This window comes from Petromyzon marinus, chromosome 11 (assembly GCF_048934315.1).
Source record: "Petromyzon marinus isolate PM22_M1 ecotype Great Lakes invasive population chromosome 11, UKy_Petmar_22M1.pri1.0, whole genome shotgun sequence".
Classification (NCBI taxonomy): domain Eukaryota; kingdom Metazoa; phylum Chordata; class Hyperoartia; order Petromyzontiformes; family Petromyzontidae; genus Petromyzon; species Petromyzon marinus.
Window position 1 is genome coordinate 2,698,340 of NC_133677.1, and position 26,320 is coordinate 2,724,659.

General features: G+C 47.7%; 1 protein-coding gene across 1 annotated transcript in view; it reads left to right on the forward strand.

Moving 5' to 3' along the window:
* Positions 1-21,104: 21,104 nt before the first annotated feature.
* The window catches only part of LOC116941353 (A-type potassium channel modulatory protein KCNIP2-like), a 130,369-nt gene continuing 125,153 nt past the window's right edge, over positions 21,105-26,320 (forward strand). The window contains exon 1 of the mRNA XM_032952389.2: positions 21,105-21,587. Within this exon, the coding sequence (XP_032808280.1) occupies positions 21,524-21,587 (64 nt within the window). The 5' untranslated portion in view covers positions 21,105-21,523. The remainder of the gene's footprint in view (positions 21,588-26,320) is intronic.

Here is a 26,320-nt window from a genome sequence, read left to right on the forward strand (position 1 = left end):
TAGTGTATAGTGTGTAGTGTATAGTGTAGTGTATAGTGTAGTGTATAGTAGTGTATAATGTAGTGTATAGTGTAGTGTATAGTGTAGTGTATAGTAGTGTAGTACTGGAGTCAGGGAAAGGGAGGTCTGGACCGCCACTACTCGAAACGAACGAATGAACGAAACGGTAGCGTCGGAGGCATCTTTTCTTTAAACCTGGCGAAAACCCATTGAGATGATCACCTCTTTTCGAAGGGCCGACTCTTTTGCCCAAGATTCGAATGAGCGAGTCGCGTTAACTGCCCCATGCAGCGCAGTGAATGGGAGAGATAATTGCAGAGCGTGCATATAACGGGACGTCTAAAATAACTTTTCCGTGTAAATAGAGCTCGTGTACAGCTTCACTGACTCTATATAGAGCAATGCAATTGGAAAGGGAAATTATTTTGGGCGAAAAAAAATAGACTGCCTTTTGTTTGGACTCAAAAGCCCCTCTCAAAATACAACTAACGGAGTCCATAGTGCCAAATCTTGCCTCGAGCGTCTGCAGTGATTTGCTACGTACGTAACGACGCACAAATTCGGCAATTAACAGCGATTCTCAAGCTCCCGGTGCGCGCACCAAATTGTTTGTGCCAAGGCCCAGACACACGAGGCATCGCTATCTGCACCGTGAGGCTCATGCAGCAGCAGTAGTAGCTGCACATCACTTCATCCATTTGTGGGAATCTCCTCCCGTGTATTCCCCAAGTCTCACCGCGCCGTGATGGAATGAGCAACGTTACTCCATGGGGGTCATCAAAAAACACCCCAACGAGCCACCTCCGATTGGCACGGTCGGCTTACGTACGGTGCGAAAAAAGTTCAACATACGTACAAAACGGGGTTTACCTGACCACTTCATTAAAAAAGGGAGGACGGTATTCTAATCGCGACCCACCACCTCCCCCCCAAAATAGGAATACTTGAGAGTGCAGTGAATATAGAGTCGGACTAAACCGCTGCACCTCTGTTCTGTATGCTCATCAGAAATGCAATTCCTAATGCCATCGGGCATACTGCGTGTCTCTGTGACAAAGCCCCCCCCCCCCTCCCCGTATAGCCCTTAACAGACTGTTGGGGCAAGTATTGTTAGCGAGTAGCACCGATCAAAGCCGGCACGGCACACCTGTGGGGTTGGTGGACAGCACCACGTCCGGTAGCCCTCGTCTGCCGAGTGGCTATGTTTATACATCGCACCAGGTCTGAGTCGACCTAGGGGAGGCCCGGGACCGCTTTAAATAACCGTCACTGGTATTGGCCGTGAGCGGTAATCGAACTCTGGTTGCCGGGTTCGTATAGCAGCGTGCTAACCGCTACACTACCGCTCCCCACTGTTAAAGCTGAACGGTGGATCTTCGTGTGTGTGTGTATACACGTCTGCACACACAGACACAAACTGCCTACAAGCGCTGTCCCTTTGGGTACGAGCGGTCGCTGTGAAAACTCAACAAACCACAATACTGCCATGCCACTGGGGAGGTGGAGGCGGGGGTGCTTTTTGTATGAGCGGTGACTTTTAAGAGTGACATTCTGCAAATCCTGCAAGCATGCCTTCGCATCCCCGCCAAAAGTCAGTGACTTTCTGCCCGTATCAGTATCGGAGCATTGTTGCTCAGCTCCTGGTCACAGCTCTTTCGAGCCAGTGGTGGAAATTCCCAAATTCCTATGGTGGGGGAGAGTCTATCCAGAGGGCAATCACGTTCAACTTCCCCACCAGAGTGGTACCAATTTTGTCAACCGTGGAGAGATGATGGTTTGAGTCAAATTATTTCCATCCTCGCCACTTGCAGGCATGGACATCATTCGTGAGTGAGTGTGTGTTTGTGTTAATTTTCAATGCACGGGCTAGAACTTGTCAGTCCCGTGCCATCGGTAATAATCAATCGATAACGAATTTAGCAACCCGAGAAGATCAATGCTAGCGTGCGATGGCACCTGTCATCTGTGAGCTGACGAGCTGAGAGACCTGCTGCGTCACACCCTTGATCGTAAGCCTAACCCGTTATCCAAGCGGGCAAACGCAACAACAGAATGACGCTTCTGTGTAGTGACGTGACCTGAGCTATCTGGATCGGCCAGTGCCAGGCTTATCGATGAACTGTTGAACTAAATACATTTTCAGCGCTTTGTAGTTCACGCTGCACAAGGCCAAGCTATCTGACATATTTGGCACGATGCAACACGTGGGTAATTTATTTATTCACGAGCGCACTTATGCATGTATTTATTTACTTATTTCACGAAAAAAATCTAGAAATTATTGTCTGGAGGAAAAGTGCAGTTTAAAATCTTAGAAGATATTGAACCAGAAAAGTATTAAATCCGTTGAAAAATTAGGGTGAAAAAACACGCAGAGTTTAAACGCTTGGCATTCCGCAAGGTTAAATGTTTATGCACCTCCGATGAGCACGGTTGGCTACGTACGGTGCGAAAGAAGTTCAAAATACGCACGTAAATTCGTGGTAACATCTTAAAAAGCCCACAGTCTTTATTTAATTATTTTACCATCACTAACAATTAGGATGACATGCTTTGAAGGCGTGATTTCAAAAATGGTGCGTGATTTATTTCAATAGAGCCAAGATACAGATTATAGTTGGCAGAATTTTGAAATTGGGACATGGCCTGAAACGAGGAAAAAATGTTGAGCTCCAGCAATTTAGGAGCTGGCAAACCATGCACACCTTACTGTTTACACTTTTCTTCTCATACTATTCCTTCCTGCTGCCAGTTTGGCAGATGTCATTACATTTCATACATTGCATTTACCTTTATGCAGTATTGATGATCAATTATCTGCAGCAAGATTACAGTTTTTTTGCCGAGTTGTTTCACAATAAGTTATTTTTAAACATATGTTTTAGTGGACGATGCAATAAAGGGCATTCAATCGCATTCGCCTGCTTGTGTGTACGCATGCCGAACTTCTTTCGCACCGTACGTAGCCAAGCGTGCTAATCGTGGTTAAAAATGTATATTATTTGCTCAAGGTTACGCCGACTAAATCTGACGTCTGTCCTATGACCAGTCATCGACAAGAGCGTGCATGAACTCCGCTCCAACGCTCCTCTTGCCGAGCAGCGATTCAGTACCGGCCTCCGTAGAACCGCCAAACCCCAACCCCGATCGACATCATCTCCGATATGCAACCTCGCGGCGCGCCAAACCCCCAGCTCGTGACGACACGGCCACAGGGCACTTCCCACCGGGGCCGTAGGGGCCAAAAAAAAAAACCTGGAGAGCCAGACACGGGGCGGTAGACGCTCCGGGATCCATCCTAGAGTCCGAGCCGGTTTCACAACAGCCTTCACAAATAGCGTTATTACTTGAGAGCTTACTCCGTGCGTGAGAAACGCGTGGAATTCGTGATGGGCCGGACTCGTAACAGCGCACGCGCGCGAGATAGCGAATGGTCACGACTTACTGCGGTAGATATTCGGCGCGGTGTCACGACTCTATATCGGTGGCGCACGCTCAAGTGAATGCTTACGATGTGTAATGTTTATTTATTTATTTATATATCCCGTCAGCTGTGCGTATGTGGTGAAGTATGACCTGGCAGTTGAGAGAACGTAATGCCTGCTGACACTGATTATTGCAGGCGCAGATGTGCATGAATACACCTCTTGAAGAAAACGGTCGAATATTTAGTTTGACATTCATCATAATTTTTTCCATTTGCATCCCGTGACGAACACATCGGGAAACATATACACGAGACACGGTTCATGAAGGAGGGGCCACTTGGCATTCAAACAGGGTGTCAGCGCACTGCCTCCCCTAGGTCGGCTCAGCCTTAAATGAAGCAAAGGCGGCCGGGCGTGGTGCTGGCCACCCACCCCCTCGTGTGCCGTGCCGGGCTTCATAGGCGCTAGCGAACAGCACTTGCCCCAACAGTCTGTTCCGAGCTTTACGAGATAATCTTTGTCTTTGTGGGTGCAAGCAAGGCGCGCAGGGCGTCTTCAATGCAGGCAGCGTCGTATTTCTGCTGCTGCTGGCAGTGAACGGAAGATGAGCGCTGGGAGGGTCGAGCGCTGGTGGACACGCGAGCCCAGCATCCTCGCTCAGAAACAGAATATTTAATTATATTGGAGGGATCCAGTAGGGGCGGGTAAGAACGTTACAACAACAGCAAAATGCATAAACACGATAGTTGTGCAAAGTACAAGAAAGATAAACAAATCACCCAAACAAATACAAATAAAACTAAATCATCCCCACTCTACCAGGCAAAGCCCACTGAGGTATGCATTTGTTTTTCAGAAGAGACCTGGCCACAATTGATAGCTCAACAAAGTGGCCCATCATTTGGACATTCACAGCAGCCAAACAATCTCAACGTTACCTGCTCGTGGTTCAACCGAAGCTCTTCGAGAAGCCGCGCTACCCCTTGAGAATCCCTCACGGATCACGTTGATGTCTCAACGTTGATGTCTCAACGTCCCCGTGAATGCCTCAATTAAAGCTGAAGACTCCCATCTGCTTCGCATCTGGGTATGTTTTCCCATCACCAGGAATCTACTCTGGTGTGATGTACGTTACTCTGCGTTACTCTACGTTACTATACGTTACTCTTCTCGTGCTCGCATAACTTGCATGCCGACGCGCAATTCTAACTTTCGTTGAGGTTGCAAGTTGCGAAGCCTTTCGACGGATTTAAGTGCGGCAGCAAAATCTCCACTGGACGATGATGCCAGTGTTTTCATATTAACAAAAATCATCATCGTGTCTGAATAAACAAAGTGAAAGGAAAGGCAAATAAAGACATTGCCAGGGACATGTGCATCACGTGGACGGACGGTGTATTGATCCAGAAAACCCAGCCATTCCATTTCATTATACATGAGTGCGATGCCCATTCTATTTAATTTCAAGGGAGTCAACCCTTTCCCTTTGGGGCTGTAATGAGACGCGGTAATGAGCTGGCAATCCGTCCAAAATATGTATCTTCCATAACACGCGCGTGGCTCCTCTGCCCCGAGCCTAGCGTGAGTGGGAGAGAGCGACGTGGAGGGACTGGATGCAGGATAATGCCGCCACCGCCGCCGCCGCCGCGATCACCACCGCTGCTGCAACAGCACTGCCACCGCCGCCACCACCGCCACCACTACCACCGGTGTCACCACTACCACCACCGCCGCCACCACCGCCACCACTACCACGGCTGCCACTACCGCCACCACCGCTGCCACCACCACCGCTGCCATCACCACCACCGCTGCCACCGCTGCCACGTACAAGCAGAGCACCATGCGTAGACGCCACCGGCCAATTTGCCGTGACGGCATATCGAACTAAGAAACGGCTGAAGCGTGCACTAGTTATATGCAATGAAAGTCGTGGGATCGTGCGCGTTTGCGACACAATGTAGAAGGATGGCGGTTGTTTATTGGCGGCTTCGTTGCAGAGTCAGATGTTAAAAGGAAGACAGGTGTTTGTGTTAAATCATTTTGACAATTGCAGTGCAGTATTGATGGGGTTTTTTGCGCGTAAAGATGTGGGAACGTATGGTAAATAGAATGGTAGAAAGATGTATAAGGGTTTGTTTATTGCTAATAGGAAATACAATTTAAGCCATCAACCTTTGACTCTCACAGATTCATGATTCCCAACAGAACGTTAAGGAAGCATTCAGCTGCCTTCAACGTAACACGAATGGAAATCGTGCGGGTGGCATTTTCAACGGTTGTTCAAAACTGTTACTGGGAAAGATCCAAGCTAAAAGTAAGAGCATTGTGTCCCGTTTCAGTGCGCAACCCTTTCTTTATCTATGCATGAACAATATTGACGAGGTCCTCTTCATAGGTAGAACGGCAAGTGTGTGCATCTGTATCCCGAGGGTATCTATCTGTCCTCAACGGTTATGTCCCAAACCGATGCTGATACCCAAAGGCTTACATCATCGGCACATTGGAGGAATACGAAACCCCTAGCTCTGCACGTTGGCATTTTCACTAAAGTTATCAAATAATTGTTGTCCAGACCAATATTAGTCATGGTTTCACCCACGCTTGTTGAGGCTCACAGTCACGGTAAAGATGCAGCCCTACAATTGCTCGCTAATGCCACTTAGATTAATCTAAACTATATAATTTTTTTTCTTTGACCAAGTAAAGCCCACTGAGCCAAAAACTCTAAACGCATGTTTCTAAATGTCGAGGGAAAACCCGGAGGAAGTGAAGAAAAATCCATGAGACCGCGGGGAGAACATGCACACTCCAAATATACAGGCGTCAGGGTTGGGACTGAACCCACGATCTCCTGTACACGAGGCGAGGCAGTTAACATTTCGCCACTGTGGCACCTACACTTTACTCCATTACACGTGACCTGCCGATCATACAATGTGTTTGACTAGAATCGTGATATTAGCTGTCTCTACAAAAGGCCCGTTTAAAATATTAATTCACCAATGCCACAGTTCCATGGGCAATTCGCATGACCACTTGCATTCACCTAACGGCGCTCCTGTTGTAACCCAACACCGCAGCCACACAGCGAGAAGTGGCCATGACATTGGGTCATCGCGTGTTTCATACGATTTAGAGTCTTGGAAGCATTGCGTGTGAATAGTCAATGCATGGACCTCGGCCTAAGCAACTAAGCAAGTAAAATAATGTAAATGCGCAGCCCTGCAATTTGTTGCTGATGCCACCGCTGGTGGAAGGGCCTCCACTCTTTAGAGGGTGTTTGGCCTTTGCCACGCTGATCACACATCTTAGTAGAGGCGGGAGTATCAACCCACGCTTTACCCCACCACACTGTTGGTCACACATTTACACTGCTCGATGAACAACGGTGGGGAGGGGGTGGGGCGCGGTAGGGCTTTAACAAACTTTCTTCCCCACTGCTTCTACTGCCGTGCTGCGTGCGGGCGCGTGGAGTGACGGCGATTTCGTGAAACGCGCGAGCGCTGAGCGGTTGTGGCCGCGTGCGAAGCTTCGACGGTAACGCCGAGTGCCGCTCCTCTGCCTCGTTATTCTCATTCCGTTTATTAAACAAAAACACGCGCACAAACGCAGAGTGCCTTGTTTCAAGGCGCCCGGTGCCCGCGGAGAGGTCTGTCCCCCCGCCCCACCCCTCCACGACGCTCGCATGGCAGCAAGGAAACGAATTGACAGCTTTCAATACATATTCTTGGTTCTTTCGGTAAGGCCACGTAGAAGGGAAACAATAAAATAATTACTTTAATAAAATAATTAAATAAAAGTCGCGTTGAAACAATAAAATAATTATTTTATTAACATAATTATGTTCTTGTTTTCCTTCTACGTGACTTTACCGAAAGAACCAAGAATATGAATCCCTGCAGTCACGAAAGCTTTAAATCAAAAGCTCTCAATACGTTGTACATGACACTTTCAACGCTGCTTGCTGCGATCGAATTGTTCACGATACGGGGTCAGGTTTACACCACGTGGCGATCGTGGCGACACCTGTAAAGGTGTGTGACCAACCCTCCACCGCACACTTCAAGTCGCAACGCGCGTCTAACGAACTCAGTATTGAACCTCGCTTATTTTATTGTTGTGTTGATGTTTATGTCCAGAGATTGACTTATTCGTGTTGTTGATGATTTGTAAACAAAAAAATCTGGCTACTGTACCTTTAGATCATTTGCCATGGCCAAATAAAAATCCGACAAGTGACTTCATTTGTCATGGCCAAATAAAAATCCGACAAGTGACTTCAAAGCTGAGAGTCGGTCTGACATCTCAAGGTCACAAGGTCATCGCGAGTCACCTCCGAGTTATAGAAAACTGCTTTGTGAACACAACGTTGCATTGAGCAACATAGTTCTTACATTGGGCACGGAAACGATAATGGTTATTTCCAAAAACACACACACATGGAACAAGTTTGAGAGAGAAACATTTCAACCAAGCTCGCACCAAATTGTCACTCCATTGAGCGATGCTTACATTTTACACAAGCCCTGCTCAACCGGTGGAGTTTGAAGCAGAGTGTGGCGTTAACACGAATATGCATTCATTCCACACCGCAGTTTTATTTTTATCCGGACAACAACTTACGGTGCACAAAGGCATTCCACACTTATTCATGTCAGAGGCGAACAAGTGGGAAAACATGCTCCTGCTACTACGTAGCCTTACACGGCTGTGCTCTATAGCTCTCCAATATAATATATATTGTCTTTAGCAGGTAAGGCCCACTGAGCTATTTCGCTCTTTTTCAAAAGCGACCTGGCCACGAATGGTCGCTCAACGAAGTGGCTTATTGCGTGGGGAAATGTATCGCAGGCAAATACTCTGAACGCATGTTTCTGAATGTGGAGGGAAAACCCGGAGAACCTGGATAAAAATCCACTCGACCACGGGGAGAGAGACACGCAAACTGCAACTATACAGCAGGCGTCGGGGTCGGGATCGAACCCACGACTCCTGCGTAACCAGGCGAGGTAGTTGACATCTCGTCAGCCCGGCACCCCAATGTCTTTTCGGGTCGTACCGTGTGTCAATAAACAAAATATGAATGCGATTATGTAACGTGCATAATATTTCACTGACATTAATGACCGTGACTCTGAGGTGTGGAGCCAAGCAAATTGTCGCTCGAAAGCCAGGCGAGGGAGGTGATGATGGGCAATGATGGGCAGAGAAGATCCAATTCCTTGGTGTAGAGAGATTATAAGTCACGCTGCGACACTCAACGTGCTGAGAGCTTCAACAACAGCAGTAGCAGCTCGCATTCTCCCTCGATTATAGAACGTTCACACAACGTCAGCTGGCCTACCACAAATACCACCAGCAGCCGGCAACTTGAGATAATGGAGTGAGAACGTTAGCTGCTGCGTTCAATTTCGAAAGAACCTCCCGGCACATGGAGCGAAACGTCGAACATCGCACGGAACCAGCGTGTGTAAACGTCTTTTGCAGTGCGACTTTATTTCTAGGCGGACAGTGTTTGTATTAAATGTTCATGCTCACTCGGGCTGGCATTCCTCAACGCATTCGCTCCCCTCTCCCCACTTCATTCACCCCCGCCCCTCCCCCCGCCGTGGCAAGCAGCGGCAAAGCCTCTTATACCCTGCCGGAATAACTCCGGGTTATTCTATTCAAATATTAATCTTGGAACTTCTCAACTAATCCTTCCCAAAAATAAGTCATTTTTAAGCACACAAATCTGGATTATCACTTAAACTGGGGTTAATGCATTTTTTTTTATTTTTTACAAAATGTAGTTGTCTTATGATGGTGAGAAGATGGTACAGCAAAAAAATGTGGACTCCGCCCGTTCCATCCGTGCGGAATAGAATGTAGCCACCTGTGTTCGCCAGGTGCTCCCCCTTCCGCCCACACGTAAACACTCATGAAGCGACCGATACCACTTTTATATGGAGAGGACCGTAGAGCTTGGGAAATGGCTGGCGCCTGCTCGCGCTCTGCTCGCCTTGTCTGTGGGTCCTCCCACCTCCGAGTCGTCCCCTCGCTTGGAGAGCGCCGTGCGACGCGTGGCGACTCGAAATGAGTGCATTTATTGTCGCACATGCGCCAATTTGACGCACGTGTAGGATGGACAACAACAGAGGACTTTCTACAGGGCTGTTAGGAAAAATGGAAGAACCCGGAAAGAGTGGAAGACCTGACAGAGAACGGCTGGACGCACACATCGGAGATTGGTACCAGAGAAACGTGGCACCACTTGAGACAGAGAGAAAGAGGACAGTGGAAACAAATTACGAAATTTGGAGTGGACAGTTACGGGCTATCTGCCCATGATGATTGTCCCGCAGATTACTGTATATTCCATTTCGCATTTTTGTAGCGTCCTTTCCAGGGCGCTTTAAGATGCAAGCCGACGGCGTTCAGTGAGGGAGGTGACGGAATGGATGGAGGGACAGGGGCTGGGAATGGAGCTGATGTTGCAGGGTTAGGTGAGACAGAATAAGGTGGAGTGTGACGGTGAGTGAGGGTGTCTGATGGGCGGAGAGTGGATGAGAGGCAGTTGCAGTATGGGGCGCATACGTGAAGTGGTGAAATGGGCATGGATGAGGGTAGGTGAAGGGCGGTAGGGGCAGAGGTCTGGTGGCCGGATAGTTGAGCCGATTGGCGCTTGCGTTGCTCTGCAGTTTTGCTCTCCAGTCTAAACATCTAAAAGCAAAGTCAAACAATTGGGCAAAAAGGCTGCAGGACATCCCTAGTCCAAAGACCATTCAGTGAGGGAAAAAAGTATTTGATCCCCTGCTGATTTTGTTCGTTTGTCCACTGACAAGAAATGATCAGTCTATAATTTTAATGGTAGGTTTATTTGAACAGTGAGAGACAGAATAACAACAACAAAATCCAGAAAAACGCATGTCAAAAATGTTATAAATTGATTTGCATTTTAATGAGGGAAATAAGTATTTGACCCCTCTGCAAAACATGACTTAGTACTTGGTGGCAAAACCCTTGGCAATCACAGAGGTCAGACGTTTCTTGTAGTTGGCCACAAGGTTTGCACACATCTCAGGAGGGATTTTGTCCCACTCCTCTTTGCAGATCTTCTCCAAGTCATTAAGGTTTCGAGGCTGATGTTTAGCAACTCGAACCTTCAGCTCCCTCCACAGATTTTTTATGGGATTAAGGTCTGGAGACTGACTAGGCCACTCCAGGACCTTGATGTGCTTCTTCTTGAGCCACTCCTTTGTTGCCTTGGCCGTGTGTTTTGGGTCATTATCATGCTAATCCACGACCCATTTTCAATGCCCTGGCTGAGGGAAGGAGGTTCTCACCCAAGATTTGACGGTACATGGCCCCGTCCATCGTCCCTTTGATGTGGTGAAGTTGTCCTGTCCCCTTAGCAGAAAAACACCCCCAAAGCATAATGTTTCCACCTCTATGTTTGACGGTGGGGATGGTGTTCTTGGGGTCATAGGCAGCATTCCTCCTCCATACACGGCGAGTTGAATTGATGCCAAAGAGCTCCATTTTGGTCTCATCTGACCACAACACTTTCACCCAGTTGTCCTCTGAATCATTCAGATGATCATTGGCAAACTACAGACGGGCATGTATATGTGCTTTCTTGAGCAGGGGGACCTTGCGGGTGCTGCAGGATTTCAGTCCTTCACGGCGTAGTGTGTTACCAAATGTTATCCTGGTGACTATGGTCCCAGCTGCCTTGAGATCATTGACAAGATCTTCCCGTGTAGTTCTGGGCTGATTCCTCGCCGTTCTCATGATCATTGCAACTCCACGAGGTGAGATCTTGCATGGAGCCCCAGGCCGAGGGAGATAGACAGTTCTTTTGTGATTCTTCCATTTGCGAATAATCGCACCAACTGTTGTCACCTTCTCACCAAGCTGCTTGGCAATGGTCTTGTAGCCCATTCCAGCCTTGTGTAGGTCTACAATCTTGTCCCTGACATCCTTGGAGAGCTCTTTGGTCTTGGCCATGGTGGAGAGTTTGCAATCTGATTGATTGATTGCTTCTGTGAACAGGTGTCTTTTATACAGGTAACAAGCTGAGATTAGGAGCAAATACTTATTTCCCTCATTAAAATGCAAATTAATTTATAACATTTTGATATGCGTTTTTCTGGATTTTTTTGTTGTTATTCTGTCTCTCGCTGTTCAAATCAACCTACAATTAAAATTATAGACTGATCATTTCTTTGTCAGTGGGCAAACGTACAAAATCAGCAGGGGATCAAATACTTTTTTTCCCTCACTGTATATGCTAAACAGGGATATGACTATATCAACGTTATGACAACATGATGTGTTCATATTGATATATATATTAAAAACAAGTTCTAATAGTGTTGCTATCAAACCCCAAAATAATGGTGACATACGCATAAATAAATAACCCAACCCGGACACTTTATTCATGGATGCAGCACAGACGCACCAAAGCACACGCGTGTCAAGAGTTCACGGCTGTCTCTCCGACACGCTCCCGACAGCCACTGCTAAGCAAGTGATGCGCACTCCCTAAGCAGGAGTGGAGCGGTGCATCGATGCATCGTTAAAATCAATTCGTAAGCATTGTCTAGGAATCACGTTCATGCTGTATTTGGCATTACAATTTACTGTTGCGCTCGGTTAGTGTTACCCTTACAGCCGCTAGAGCTTATTGCTACCATTCAAAATATAATCCACTCTTGAATTGAAAATTACAGCCATTGATTCGCGAAAATGTCTAACGTTGCTTGGGGGGGGGGGGGGGTTGAAATGTAAAAAATTACATAACCCGGTTACATGAAACTTATCCCACATGTCACTTAAAACGCCGGGCATTCTTGCACTGAAAAGCACTGTTGGGCCAGAAGCAAGGTGAGCATGAGAAGGAATTGAACGAAGGTCAATTCGTAACAAAGATAAAGAACTCTTATTGCAAGAGCACGATGGGAAACGGAACAAAAAGGCCGGCTGGCTATCCCGGCACATTCTTCCCAGTGCTGGCGACTGTCCGCTTCATGAAATTACCGCACAAAAGCAAGAGGGCAACACAACAACAACAACCTTAAACGGGGAAAGGGGGTGGGTTCCGTCGGAATGATATCCCATGGCCCTCTGGTGCGCGGGACTCTGGCCACCGCGCGCGGATGCCACTGACACTTCATTAGGCCGCCTGTCAGATTCTAAATTGGCTTGCGCGCAACCGCGAAGGAGCGAGCAGACGGCGATCTGATGGAACCCGACGACCCCCGACGCCGGCCCTGTAGCCATATTGCCGCGAGACGCCTTTCATAGTCCGGTGCACTTCTCCCTTTTGCAAGCGTGTGTTTGCGAAGCCGTCTCCGTGTGGAAGTAAAAACAAAAAAATTAGCACCAAGGAAACAAAGCGAAGAGTGTGCCCGCTTCCGGTTTCCTTTAGGTGTTCGGCGGTGCTTTTGTAAATTGGGGGGGGGGGTGGAATAATTTGATGACACATTAAAAAAATATAAACTTACGTTGATGATAATGATGATAATAAACTGGTGAGAATCTCTAATGGTTGAGGTGGCCAGGCGTCTGGGGCAAAGCTTGGATGGTATTATAAAACGCCTCTTATCCGCAGCTCTGTTATGCGCGAGTCCAATTACCCACGGCAGTTGTACGGTCCATGAGCACGTGTTATCCACAGCACCCTTTCTCCTATCATCCACAGTTATCCGCGATATTAACCATGACGCATAGCGGAGCGCCTTCCTAATACTCGCAATTATCTGTGGATAGCTGCAGGCGTTGCACGGCAAATTATGCCTAATCCTCGCAGGGTTGTCAGTGGGGTTTTCTTGTCTTCATATCCTCGGTTCTTTCGGAAAAGTCACGTAATTAGAATTTTTTTTTAAAAAAATATTAAATAAGAAAATAAACATTTAAAATAACTATTTTAAAAAATTGTAAATAATAACGGCAAAAATAAGCAAAAAATCCACGACGTTTCGATCGCAACACCTGCGGTCTTCATGTTTTGTTTACCCCACGGACAAGAAGGAGTAAAATCGCGGATAACCCCCCACGGGTAATAGGATCCGCGATATCGATCCCAGATATTTCCGCAGACAAGAAGAGTCCTTCTGTATCTGTGAGGAGCTCTGGATAGTTGCCTCCTTGTTGTGCATGGGAATCCGTTTGAGAACTAAATTCGCCGCTCACAGAATCAAACGCTCGGCAAAGGAATTGGCCAAACAATGCCCGATGCATCGAGGATCGTCCTGATCACGTGTTGAGACTCAGTGCCGCTCTCCCGGGTAAGGGAGTCATTATTTGACATTCCAACCAACTATTCTGTCGATCACCACTCGTTTTGACAACGTGTGAGTTTATACGGCATACGTGATACACAACCTCCGTCCAAAAGACTCCAGCCAGCCGTTGATTAACGATTAAAATATTTTCAAATTTTAACGTCGCCTCGAAATCATGCGATCGTGATGAACAAAAAATTATGCATCCAGGCTTGCAATTCACGGTGGCGAGATGTTAACTACCTCGCCTTGTATACAGGAGGTTGTGACTTCTATCCAGACACTGACACTTGTCGATTTTGAGTTTGCGGTGTCTCTCTCCCCGTGGTCGCGTGGATATTTCTCAGGGTCCTCCGGTTTTCCCCTCCACAGCTAGAATGAACATCACGCGTTTAGAGTAATTGGCTGCTATACATTTCCACATGAAAAGCCACGTCGTGCAGCTATCGTTTGTGGCCAGGTCGCTTCTGAAAAAGAGCCCTATAGCTCAGTCGGCCTTTGCCGGTAAAATATAAATAAAATGTTTTTTATCGTTTAGTTTTAATTAATCGCGCGCTACTCATGCCATCGAGCATTGCGCGGGGCTAAGAAGTTATTTATCGGCTGTGATCATTCGGAGCAACGATGCATTATACAGCTGTGGCTCGGACGAGCCTGATAAGGGGAAGGCGGGAGGGCGTTGGTGTGTTGTACACCAGCTGTAGCATGAGTAATGTGCTTTGAGTGCTCTTCCTGCATCGCTAATCGTGCGCGGCGCTGCTATTTTTAGAGCGCTCAAGACACCCCGGCCACCCCCGGAGCACGGCACCCAATATCTCTTGCAGAAAAAAAATACGTTGTTTCGGGTACAGAGGCGAGAAGATTCTTTTTAAACGGTGCAGTGAATATTTCATCGATAACGATGTGCTTTTGTTCGAGGTTTTTTTTTTTCAATATGAAAATGTTTGCCCGCGTGTGTGCACAACTATCGATAGCTATCACAAAAAGGCGGCGCTTTTAGATTATTGCATGAATAACTGCAACAAGCCCTGTGTGTATATTTTAAACGTCGATTAGCAGAACTGGGTGCGCTATTCCTTTTGTTTACGCATTCGTTCGTATAATGTATACGTTTATGGTGTGCAAACGAAACTGAATGGTTTTATTTAAATCATCGTGTGTTTTTTATTGTTTATTGCCCGTGCATCTAGAGAGCTCAGCGGCGGTGCAAGGATTCGGAACATGTTGTTTTTATGCTAAATACCAAAGCTCCTACCGCTGCCGTTCTATTTTTAGAAATGCAAAAGATAAAAAAAATACGACAATGGCGCGGGGCCGTGCAGGGGAGAGGAGGGGAGGCAAGTTGTGAATCTCCTCCAGGTCCCCCCCCCTCTCTCTCTCTCTGTCGCTCTCTCGGCCGTCTCCTTCTCTCGCTCTCTCTCTCTCTCTGTTGTGCACGCGATCGCTGTCGAGGCCGCCTCTCGTGGCACGCAGCGTGGCAATCAAATCCATCACCAACCCCGACGCCAACATCCACGAAATGCTGCCCGAGCCGCCGCTTCTTTGGCGAGAGGAGGAGGAGGAGAAGGAGGAGGAGGCTGCACCCGAGTCAATGACACGTGGCAATTTAGCCATTACGCCGGCGCACAATGTCAACGGTCATGAAGAGGAAATGACAAATATCGTTACGAGTGTCATAACGCATTTAGCACGAACGCGACTGGAATGGCGTCCCGGCCCAATGCATTTTCAAGAAGAAAATGCGTATAACGTTCCACGTAATTGATTTTAAAAATATGTTTGTATATTTCGATGGCGGATTAACGCCGCGCCGATGGCCGGTACCACTGAGATTTGGCGGAGTGGTTGAGCCGTACCCGCGTGGAACGGGGGGAGTGTCCACGTGGCTTTGAACTTAGATCACGAGACTACCACACGCGATCTGAGAAATGCGGTTTGCGAGCATTCGATGAGAATTAAATGGGTTAATTCTGGAGATTTATTCCTGGCGGAACGAAGCACAGATCACATTGACCAATATCGATTATTTAGGTAGTGGTACATTCATCCATTTGCACGGTTATGAATCGACGTTCTTTTTTAAGTTGTATATGTCTTATTTAGATGTATTTACGCTTCCTATAGTCACTAGAAGCCGCTACATTCGCCACAATTCTCAAAAGACACATTTTAAAAAATCTTGACCCTGAATCATGACAATTGATTGAATATCAGGGGGTTAGGATAAGCGGTGAATTGTTATACCCCTACAATGTGTACATAAACCATTACTCAATTGAACAAATACTCAAATTCTGCATTATCTCGACAAAGATATTGCCACGGCACATGCCTTGGTCTCAATATCCTATCCCTGTTCTTTTTGGAACCTAAACTGTATCACGGTGCTATAGGGTTCGAGGTCTCAATGGAGCCCCAGGGGGAATGCCAATAACGACGACCAAAATAAGTTATTTTTAAAACGGACACATTTTTCAAAGTGACGTACAATGTCTCCTTCCCATCCATGCCACGGTGTTTGGGGCGTTGGCTGCGAGGGCAACTGTGAGCAGAAGCTCGTATAAATATAACCAACCACCAGCCGACACAGCCAACTAGTAAGGTTTGTTAACGTGCACAAAGCGTGTCAATTAGTTAATACTTTCAGCACACCGGCGTGTTGAGTGGCGGGGTTATTTTCTCAAAGCTTAGATTTTTCCAGCAAAGCCTCGCCAATTCTAAAAGGGTTTTTTTCATTCAAGAGGATCTTAGATGAGGATCCTTGGCCAATTCCATTCCAAGCAGTGTGTTGTTTTGTTTGAGTTTAAGTGAAACTCCCAGCGACGATTCCATATCAGGTTGATCGATGCAACCAGCCACACAATAGAATAATTAGTATGCCCTCTTTTTTACCGAGGAAAGCCTCACCAGAGCAAGGCTATTTTGCAGAAGGGCTATGGAAAAAGATGTTTGACCAATTCCATTAACGAGGATTTGGCACTGGGAGAAAACTGAAAATAAATGGGCTTGGGAAAACGCGCTATAAAAATTCAGTCAAGGTAGGGAAATGCAATGCCCTTTCATTAAAATGTCATTGCAATTCCATGGAGCTGTGAAAATTACATGGAACCTCACAGAATTATGATAATTGCATTGAATTACTCTGGAATACTTTTCGATAAGGTGTTGGGTGAAAACCCAAACATGAGAGTGGGTGATACCCAAATCTCTGCACAGATATATTCAAGAATGCATCGTTGCACAGCCATCTCCCGGCCATCTCACACCATGCGCATGCTATATCTGGCATTCCCATGGAGTATCTCAGCCAACTGATCCGAATACGAATGAGGTTCGCCCCTGCTTAGCTTCTGATATCGGGAGCATTCTGAGGAATTTAGTCGTTTGATAAAGGTTCCACTGGTTAAACTTGACAGTCCATTTCACGCGAACAAACCGAGCCATTGCAATCATTACTGCTCTGGACAAAAGTTATACTTAATAAAAAAAGAAATTATACTCTACAATTTAGCGAAAATGTGTATACTGCATATCAGAAAATATATTGCAATTCTATGAATGTGAAGTGGTCTCCGCTGCAAATGCTGTTTCACTTCATTTTCTGTAACGCTTTTCGATAGCGGCCAGCAAGGTAAATGTCTGGAAAAAATATATAGTTTATAATACTTCATTGACATATCACTGCCTACCACTTACATATAACGGTACACTTTGGGCAGGCATTTCAATTATATTATAGAAAGGTATCTATACACAAATAATATAATCGTGATCACCACCAGTCATGATCAATCCACCGTTACCATCTCATCTACGTTCGCCCGTCGTGCCATCGGCAATGGGAGTGGGGGGAGGGGGGGAGGCTGCGTTGTTAGTGCGACCACAGCCACACTCACGTTACCAGTGCCACCACCGTCACACTCACGGTGACCTTGGCAGGTTGAGAGAGTGCACTCAAACGAGCATCGCGCGCGCGGCCACCCCAGCGCCTCTACGCGAATCCGAGTGGACAGCTTCGCCGACGGCACGAAGCGCCGCTGCTCACGCAGCCTCTCTCTCTCTCGGCGGCAGACGGACTCGGAAGAGTTCCACGGGTACCCTGGAAGTCACTGCCGCCGCTATTGTTTTTGACGACCTCGCCAATTTTACGACAGATGTGTTTCAATTTAGCGCACACGCTGCACAAATAAGAACTGTATTGAAAACATGCAACTTGATCAAATACGGCCATAATGTATAAAACAAATACGTGCCATTGGGCAGATGACCAATAAATAGCAAGATATAAAAAAAAAACATCTGAAATGACGTGCCGAATATTATTTTGGAATTCTGCAGAATAGCGTAAGGATGTACATCAGTTATGAATAATAATTAATTCAATATGTTATACAACTTATAAGAAGCGCTGCATCTGTGCAGTCGGTAAAAGAAGCCTGCGTGGCTGTCCGTCTCTGTGGATGCTTGATATAAATAAATCGCTAAACAAACAATAAATAGATACTTAAATAGGCTGATATATAACTAAATAAATTGCTTTCGTTAACGCGTGTCCTAGCGCCGTCTTTATAATCAGTAGAGCATCGCTCTCGTACCACAACACTGAGCCAACCTAAAGCATCACGGTGCGTCCACGCAACGTGACATTCCAAACGGCCCTCCTTAGCTAAACTAAAACAAAACTACTTGTTATATTCCACCAGGTAAGGCCCACGGAGCTGCATACAGTAGCTCGTTTTGAGAAGCGACTTGGCCACAAATTATAGTATCAACGAAGTGGATCATTATCACGTGGAAATGCATGGCAGTCATTTACTCTAAACGCGTGATGTTGGTTCTAAATGGGGAGGGAAAACCCAGAGGACCCGGAAAAAATCGACAACGACCACGGAGAAGAGAGACACGCAAACTCCAAATATACAACATGCGTCAAGGTCGGATTCGAACCCACGACCTCCTGTATACCAGGCGAGGTAGTTAACATCTCCTAGCCACCGTGACGCTTAGCCGCTGCTGCGTGCAAAGCAACAATTTACGAGACGGGCCGTGAGGCGCCAGGGGATGGGGACGAGAAGGCGCGCGGCGCACCCTGGGAGCCTTAACCTCGTGGCGACGACGGCGTTCCACTCGGCGAAACCACTCTGAGAGGCATGCGCCGGTCCATGGAGAGAACACGGCCCTGAGAGCCACGCATTACCCAGACAGTATGGTTGGTGTGGAAGCCCCCTCCCCATCTCACGGTCGCTATCGCTCCACTACCATGCCGGCCCCGCTCTGGATGGCTACTCGCGGTACGAAATGGGTCACAGGGAGGGCTCAATTTCTCAATGAGTATTTTCTTGCTCTCTGGTAGGACTGGAGTAGGCACGTGGCGATCACCACATCCATGGAGATACAGAGGAATATCCCTGATGTGGTGTTACGGGTGTGAAAATGTTTTTTTCTCGGTCTCTGACCCAAACAGACGCGGCTCATAATTAAGCGCTGGTCAGAGCGCCCCTGTTTGAGAGCTTCGACACACACACACAGGCAAGACTCCAAAGGGTACTGCCCACGTTACGAGGCTAATGAGCCAACGCGGGCAGGGCAGGCTGCTCAGGATGACGTAAATGCGCCACGGCTATTCGGCAACCCTCAGGTTGGATTCAGCGTTCGCAGGCAGCGCCACGAATCGAGCCGTCGCGTATATTTCATTCCATCTGCGCCAGGTTCCGTGAACGCGTTTGTATGACGACTGACAAGGGCGTTGTTAAAGAAAGCACTCCGCCGCGGTACGCTCTGTGCTTTGGTTTTTTTGCGTGTTTATGTTTTATTTCATTCGGCCGCGTGTTCTTTACCCAGAGACATTCCGAAAGCGTACATACGCACGGTCAGGCTGCCGGCCAAATGATGCCACAAAAATCTAGAATTGATGCCACAAACATATTTTTAAATCAATCACCGTTGCACCCATAAGGCGACTGAGAAGATGAGGGACAGGGAAGCGTGGCGGGGAGGGGGGTTGTTGGATTTGCATGGAAATCTTTGTGCTTTTTGAACAAAGAAAGTGGGGCCTTGACCAATGAACTAATTGATTGGACTTGGTCAATTAACTCGTTGATTGAGCCACTGCCCTAGGCCATGTCCACACAATGTCGTGGGTGCTCTGCAGTAAACGAACAAGTACTTTACTGGAGAATTTAACAACAACAAAACCTCGACTCAACATCATTCACGTGCCAGTGACGGGTACCAATTTTTATTTTCTAAAATTAGGAGAAATTTAACTATAAAAACGTGTTCATGCATACAGGTTCCATTTCTGTCCCAAATGTTAAGGTCCCCCTCACATAAGCGATATCTTATCTCAATGCACGATCACGCAATTGGCCAATGTAATATGTTGTATATGACATTGCTGCCTTCTGTGCATGCTAATTGGAATACGACGCTTCTGTGTTGCAAGTTCTATGGAATTTTCCACTGGCCAGATCACCCTGCATCTCGAGAGACCTCAAGGTTTGTGCAGGATTGAGGAGCTTCTTGAGTGCTTGGATGGTAGACTGACAGGGATTCCGAGGTGTTACAGAACTGGGGCCATAAGGTGATGGTGGCCAGGAAATAGCAGCAGTACGGCAATGGATTTGTATTTTTTCGGGGCTTTGAGTGTTAGCCTCTCTTTATGTGTGGGCCTTCTGTGAGCAATTCAGTTTTGTAAATCTCTGCTGAATATTCACAAATAACATGATTTTTGTCCAACAATCTTTTGTCTATTTTTTAGCCATATCTAAGGAATGGGAGTCCGGACCAACCCACAGTGGTTGCGCCCCAAGGTCCACATGCGGCATATGTGAAAGAGAGCTTCATAGCTTAAACGGATTTTTGCAAAATAATAATAATTCTGATTCGGCATTCACGCTCGATTTCCACTTCGCTGCGGGCAGGGCCGTCTACAGGGAGTTGCGGAGGCCGGGACAAATCTCACTGTGTGCCCCCCCCCCTCATGATGTCGAAGCCCCGCTACACCCCCCCCCCCCTCCAAAGCGGGGGCCCGGGGCGGCCGCCCCCCGATTCGCCGCTACCCCAGAGACGGCCTCTGGGCTGCCGGGTTCCGCGAGCGAAGGTGCGCGCCGTCCGTTTTGAAGAAGAGAAAAAAAAGCGCGCGAGAGGGGATTTGAATGTAATTATTTATTTTCTTCACCGTTCGGATTTCTTTATTTTTGGAGACGCACGGCCGTGACGGGGGCGGGGACGGGGGAGGGGTCCTCCCCGCAGACCCCGCAACGCGCAAAGAGCGCCGCCGCCGCCGCCGCCGCCGTCTCAGCCAATCGCGGCCAAGCCGAGCCCGGCCGAGCCGTCTGCAGGCGGACCCTTTTTGAAGATGCTCAGCGCCGATGCAACAACAGCAGCAGCAGCAACAACTTCGCGTCCACACGACGGCGATCGTCCACCACTCCTCCGCCAACACCATCCTCCACACAATTCGCCACGTTCCATTCAGGGGAATTCATTTGCTCGTCGTCACGTTCCCACGTTATGCATCTGTCGACCTAAACATTCACTTCGTTGCTACTTTCCTGCAAGACGTTCATTTCCCTCGTTTAGTTTCGTTTGAGAGTTGTCTAAAAAAAAGCAACAACGCTTTTGCTTTGTTCGGAAATTTCTGACAGTCTCCCAATCCTCATTCCTCGTCGACCACAGCTTCTCCATCACCCCCATCACCATCACCCACCGTACGCCTCCTCCTTCCATCCACTCCCCGTCCCACCACCACCACCACCGCCGCCGCCGCGAGCAGCAAGCGCCTCTCTTTAAACTCCGCAGGTCGCCAGGTGGGAGGCGATGCGGAGGAACCAGGTGAAGGCGGTGTGCAGGCGCGTCGAGGCGGAGAGCGCGGAGCCACTGGGTATGGAGGCCCGTCGGGACGTGGCCCACACACCACACAATCTGTCGTCGTTTTGTCGTCGCTCTCTTTGATTCGCTTCGTCGTGCCGCTGGAGCCGCGGCGCCGCGATTAGCAAACTCCGGCGCTGGGTCCTCACCTCTCCCCCCCGCCTCCGCCCGCCCGCTTGCGCGACCGAATGTTTCGGCGCTTCGAGAACAGCGCGTGCCGCGTTCGGCGGACACGCGGTGACCTTTGCCCTCCGTCATAAATAAAGCGGCGTGATTTTCTTGCCTGTCTTCGCAGCGCGCCCATTGCCCACGGCTCGTGGAGACGTCTTGTAAGGTGTACGACGTCTTGAGACGAGAGAGAGAGGAGAGAGGAAAAAATCAAACACTCGCACGTCTTTCGAGGTGTTTCGCATTGCGTGTAGTTCAGAAAACTTGGCTTTGCGGGCACGACAGAAAGAGAAACATCCGTCTGAAAATAAATCAGGAGGAATGCAGGAGAGGCGTTACGTTGTGGCACGGCGATTCATTCCCCATCGCTAATGCACTGAAGCGCTAAAGGAAATATTTAAATATATATAGGGCTATCTAAACGACAAAATGTGCATTGTGAGAAAATGCTCCAATTGCTGTTGTGTCACTGAAATGCGAGCTATTTTGTGGTGGCACTAACACCGTGCACACTCATTAATCTGCACGAGACGATGCCCACACACACAGACACATGTGCGTGCATTCCTGTAATGTCGCCGTGCTCCCCCTGAAGATTGCTTTGCTAGGCTGAGAACATTGAATTTATCCGACGCCACGAAGGGGAATCCTTTGCCCAATGTTGCACTTCCCATAGAGTTCTACCGATGCGTTCGAATGCACAACGCTCGTATCGCATCGAGGCTGCAGTTCAGAGTTCATCTCCGCTCTCTTCGACCTTGAAGTCTGGTATCAAGTACCTGGTGTGAATGTACTGTCGCTATAACCGGCAGCAGCTACGGCGAGCGAGTCGCTTCTCTCTGCCAACATGATTTGTTTTGCTCCGTAATTTCTGCTCGAGATCAGTGGATGATCGTTTTAAGCCACGGTTGGATGCACGTGTGTTGAACTCCTTTCGCACCGTGCGTTGCCAACCGCGCTAATCGGAGGTGTGTGTGTGGGGGGGATAACAAACTTAACACAAAAAGTAGTTCTCAAGAAATTAGTTTTCAATTTAGATTTTGAAAGTGCATTGCTTCAGTGGCTTCCTATCGAATTGAATCCCGCACTTGCCAATGTTGCACCATGAAGCGGCAGATTTAACATCCAGTGCGATATACTCTCTCATAAATGGTGCTTGAGACCATTTTGCTCTTGACCTTATGACTTAATAATGAGGGGTTAACATTGGAGACGGAGTTAAGGGAGTGTGGAGCCGCATCGAATGATCGGGAGAGGCCAGATATTTTATATTCCCCTCCATCCGCAGCCAGGGCAGATGAACTCACCCTCGCGAGTGACATTCTAATCCCGCACAACATCAATCCGTTCAAAGCGCATCAGATCTGGCCAACCTTGAATGATCATGGACAGATTGATAACCAACCCAATTATTCAACAAAAAGCAGATCGATCAGCCGTTTTAAAACACGGCTAACTGCAATGACTGTCACCGGTGCACCAGAATAACGCATCGCTTTAACAATTAATAAGCATAAATGACATATGCATGTACTCTGTATGTCAAGGATGCGTAACATAGTCCAATATGTATGTCGAACTATTTCGCACTGTACGTAGCCAACCGTGCTAAATCGGAGGTGATAGAAGAGCAATATTTTTCGATAACGTTGAGTTGCAATGATGGGGATGACACGCTAAGTGGGTTTTCTTGCGAAATCATCCACTGGGCGACGTTTGACATGGGAATATTTTCTCCACCGGGCACCGATTAATTTGTATTTTTAATTCCCTTCCCAATTTCTCAAGTCACACAACGCAAGTTGTTAATTCATATGACACAGTATGTGAGCGGTTGTGAATTTATATGACACTGTGATGGCGAGATGTTAACTACCTTGCCTGGTATGTAGGTGGACGTGGGTTCGATCCCAACTCTGATGCCTGTATATTTGGAGTTTGCGTGTCTCTCTCCCCGTGGTTGCGTGAATTTGTATCCGGCTCCCTCGGATTTTTCCCTCCACGTTTAGAAACACGCGTTTGGAGTATTTGGCTGTTATATATTTCCACGTGATGATAGGCCACTTCGTTGGGCTATCATTTGTGTTTAGGTCGCTTCCGAAAAATGGATATATACCTCAGTGGGCCTTACCTGGTAAAATAAAAAAAAAATAACTTTAGTTTATAGTCTAGGTCATTTTTGGATATTTTCGAAATCACTTTAAGCAGCAACTGTCAATCTCCACGTCGGCGCTTCTCTTGTCGCCCACTCGAGTGCGAATGTTCACAGTCGGCGGCAGGTAACATACCCGCTGGAAGGGCGCCCCGCTTGACTCTCCTCTCGCTGGAGGACGCGCACATTGTCGACGGAATTGCGAAAGCAAAAACTCGACGTGCGTTACTGTTTTAACTCTTGTTGAGACATTTGCTTTTCCGGGCTGAGAGCATTGCACGTGTCCAAGGCTGCGAAGATGAAGTCAATCGTAACGCCTGCCCAGCTTTCACCTGACGCAGACGAGCGAAAGCATGCGCACCGTAACTCTGCGCCATCGACCAAACCGGTGCTGGAACGCACCCAATCTCAACCGGACGTATGCACGTACGTTGAACTTCTTTCGCACCGTACGCAGCCAACTGTGCTATTCGGAGGGTGTGTGTGTGTTGTAGGGGGGGGGGTGGGGGGGGAAGGACAACACACTTTTAGATGAGCGTCAAAGCAGTGGTGTACACCCAGATGTTTGTGGGATTGAGCAAGAGGTGGGGCAAGAGGTGAGGGTACAACGTTGGGCTCTTGAATCTGTCCGTCGCGGGGATTTGAGTATTCACCTCGTCGTGTGCTCGGTGAGTTTTACCCGGGCACTCGCGTTTCTGCCCACACGAAACCAAGCACTCCCTCGAGAGAATTGGCTCAACATCCTCATTTTCAGGATCCTTTCGTGGGTAAATCAAAGAGCATTATTGTTGCATTGATGAGAGTGGACGAAGCTGTGCCATCAGGACACAACAAGGAAATGCCAATGAGACAAGTTGGCATGGTAACGATCATTTGGTTCGGCCATTAAACCTGGTTCTTATTGTTCACAGTTCATACATCGAGTTGTGCACGTGACAATAACCGACTTACGCTGTGCGCAAATAGCAAGCAATTGCAGCCAATCAGTAAGGGATTTGTCACGTAAACTTAACGCCAAATAGTTTACTACTTCAGCCCACCGGTGTGTTGAAGAGTGAATACACAACATTTACAATCTGAGTACGACGTTTCGATGGTAATTACTTAGATTGTAAATGTTGTGGATTCACTCTTCAACACACCGGTGGGCTGTAGTAGTAAACAATTTGGAGTTTTGTTTACGTGACACATCCCTTACTGATTGACTTTGTCGGGTGGTGGAGGGTTTCGACACATTTACACTTACGCGATCTAACCCAACAACCTTTAATATGAATAATATTGGTCGCGAAAGCCTGCTTCGTGTTCAACTCGCATGCAAATTATTTGTTACAATGAGGCCAAAGGTAGTGGACAAAATTACGAAAAGAGGAGGAGGAGGGTGGGGAAAAAATCGAGAATCGTAATTTTCACGCAAAAAATGTAGACGGCAACAATGAAACACGACAAAAATAACCGATTCCTGAATCAGATGATGACGCAGAAAATTGTGAGAATTCATCACAAAGCTGGTAGATAAGAAAGGGTCTGATTGCAGGGGGATCAATTGTTACACCGTTCATGTCACACCCACCACGCCTTGCTCCCCTCTGTCGTTTTGAGAAGCGCAGGGCGTAGTGCGTGAAGGATTGCTGAGGGCAGCGGCTGAGTTCATGGCAAGGTTCATCACATGGCAAGTTAAATATTGTCGTGCCGTCGCAGCGGAGTTTTTAAAATTCTTCTTGTTTGGGTATTTTAACTCCATTGCTGCTTCGTCTCACGTCTACAATTTGCACCGCGAACACGATCCCATTCCTCGCGATGCTAGCTAGAAATCTCATGAATGGAAGTTAAATCAATACGGCTTTAGCCAATATGAAGAAGAAGAAGAAGAAGGAGGAGAAGAAGAAGAAGAAGAAGAAGAAGAAGAAGAAGAAGAAGAAGAAGAAGAAGAAGAAGAAGAAGAAGAAGAAGAAGAAGAAGAAGAAGAAGAAGAAGAAGAAGAAGAAGAAGAAGAAGAAGAAGAAGAAGAAGAAGAAGAAGAAGAAGAAGAAGAAGAAGAAGAAGAATAAGAAGAAGAAGAAGAAGAACGGACCCCATCGGGCCACTGTTTAATGAGCCCGACGTCTGCCTGTTGCGCCGTGGGACCCAGGGAGTTCAGCTGCTTCCGTTTCCCAACTCCGGGGCTTGCGGTCATTATCCGCTGTGCGCCGCCGCCGCCGCCGCCGCTGCGGCCTCCGATCGCGGTGCTCTTTAGACGCAAAACCCTCGGCCGTTGAACGCGAGGACGCGCTGCTGACAGCGGCGTAATGGGACTCGTGCAACGAGGGTGCAACGGAGGTGAGGCCCAAGGATGATTGACTCCCGTCATGAAAAAACGAAAGGAATACGATCGCGCATCGAAAGGCCACCGTCGCTCCGGATGCGTCGATTTCGCGAGCGGGGCA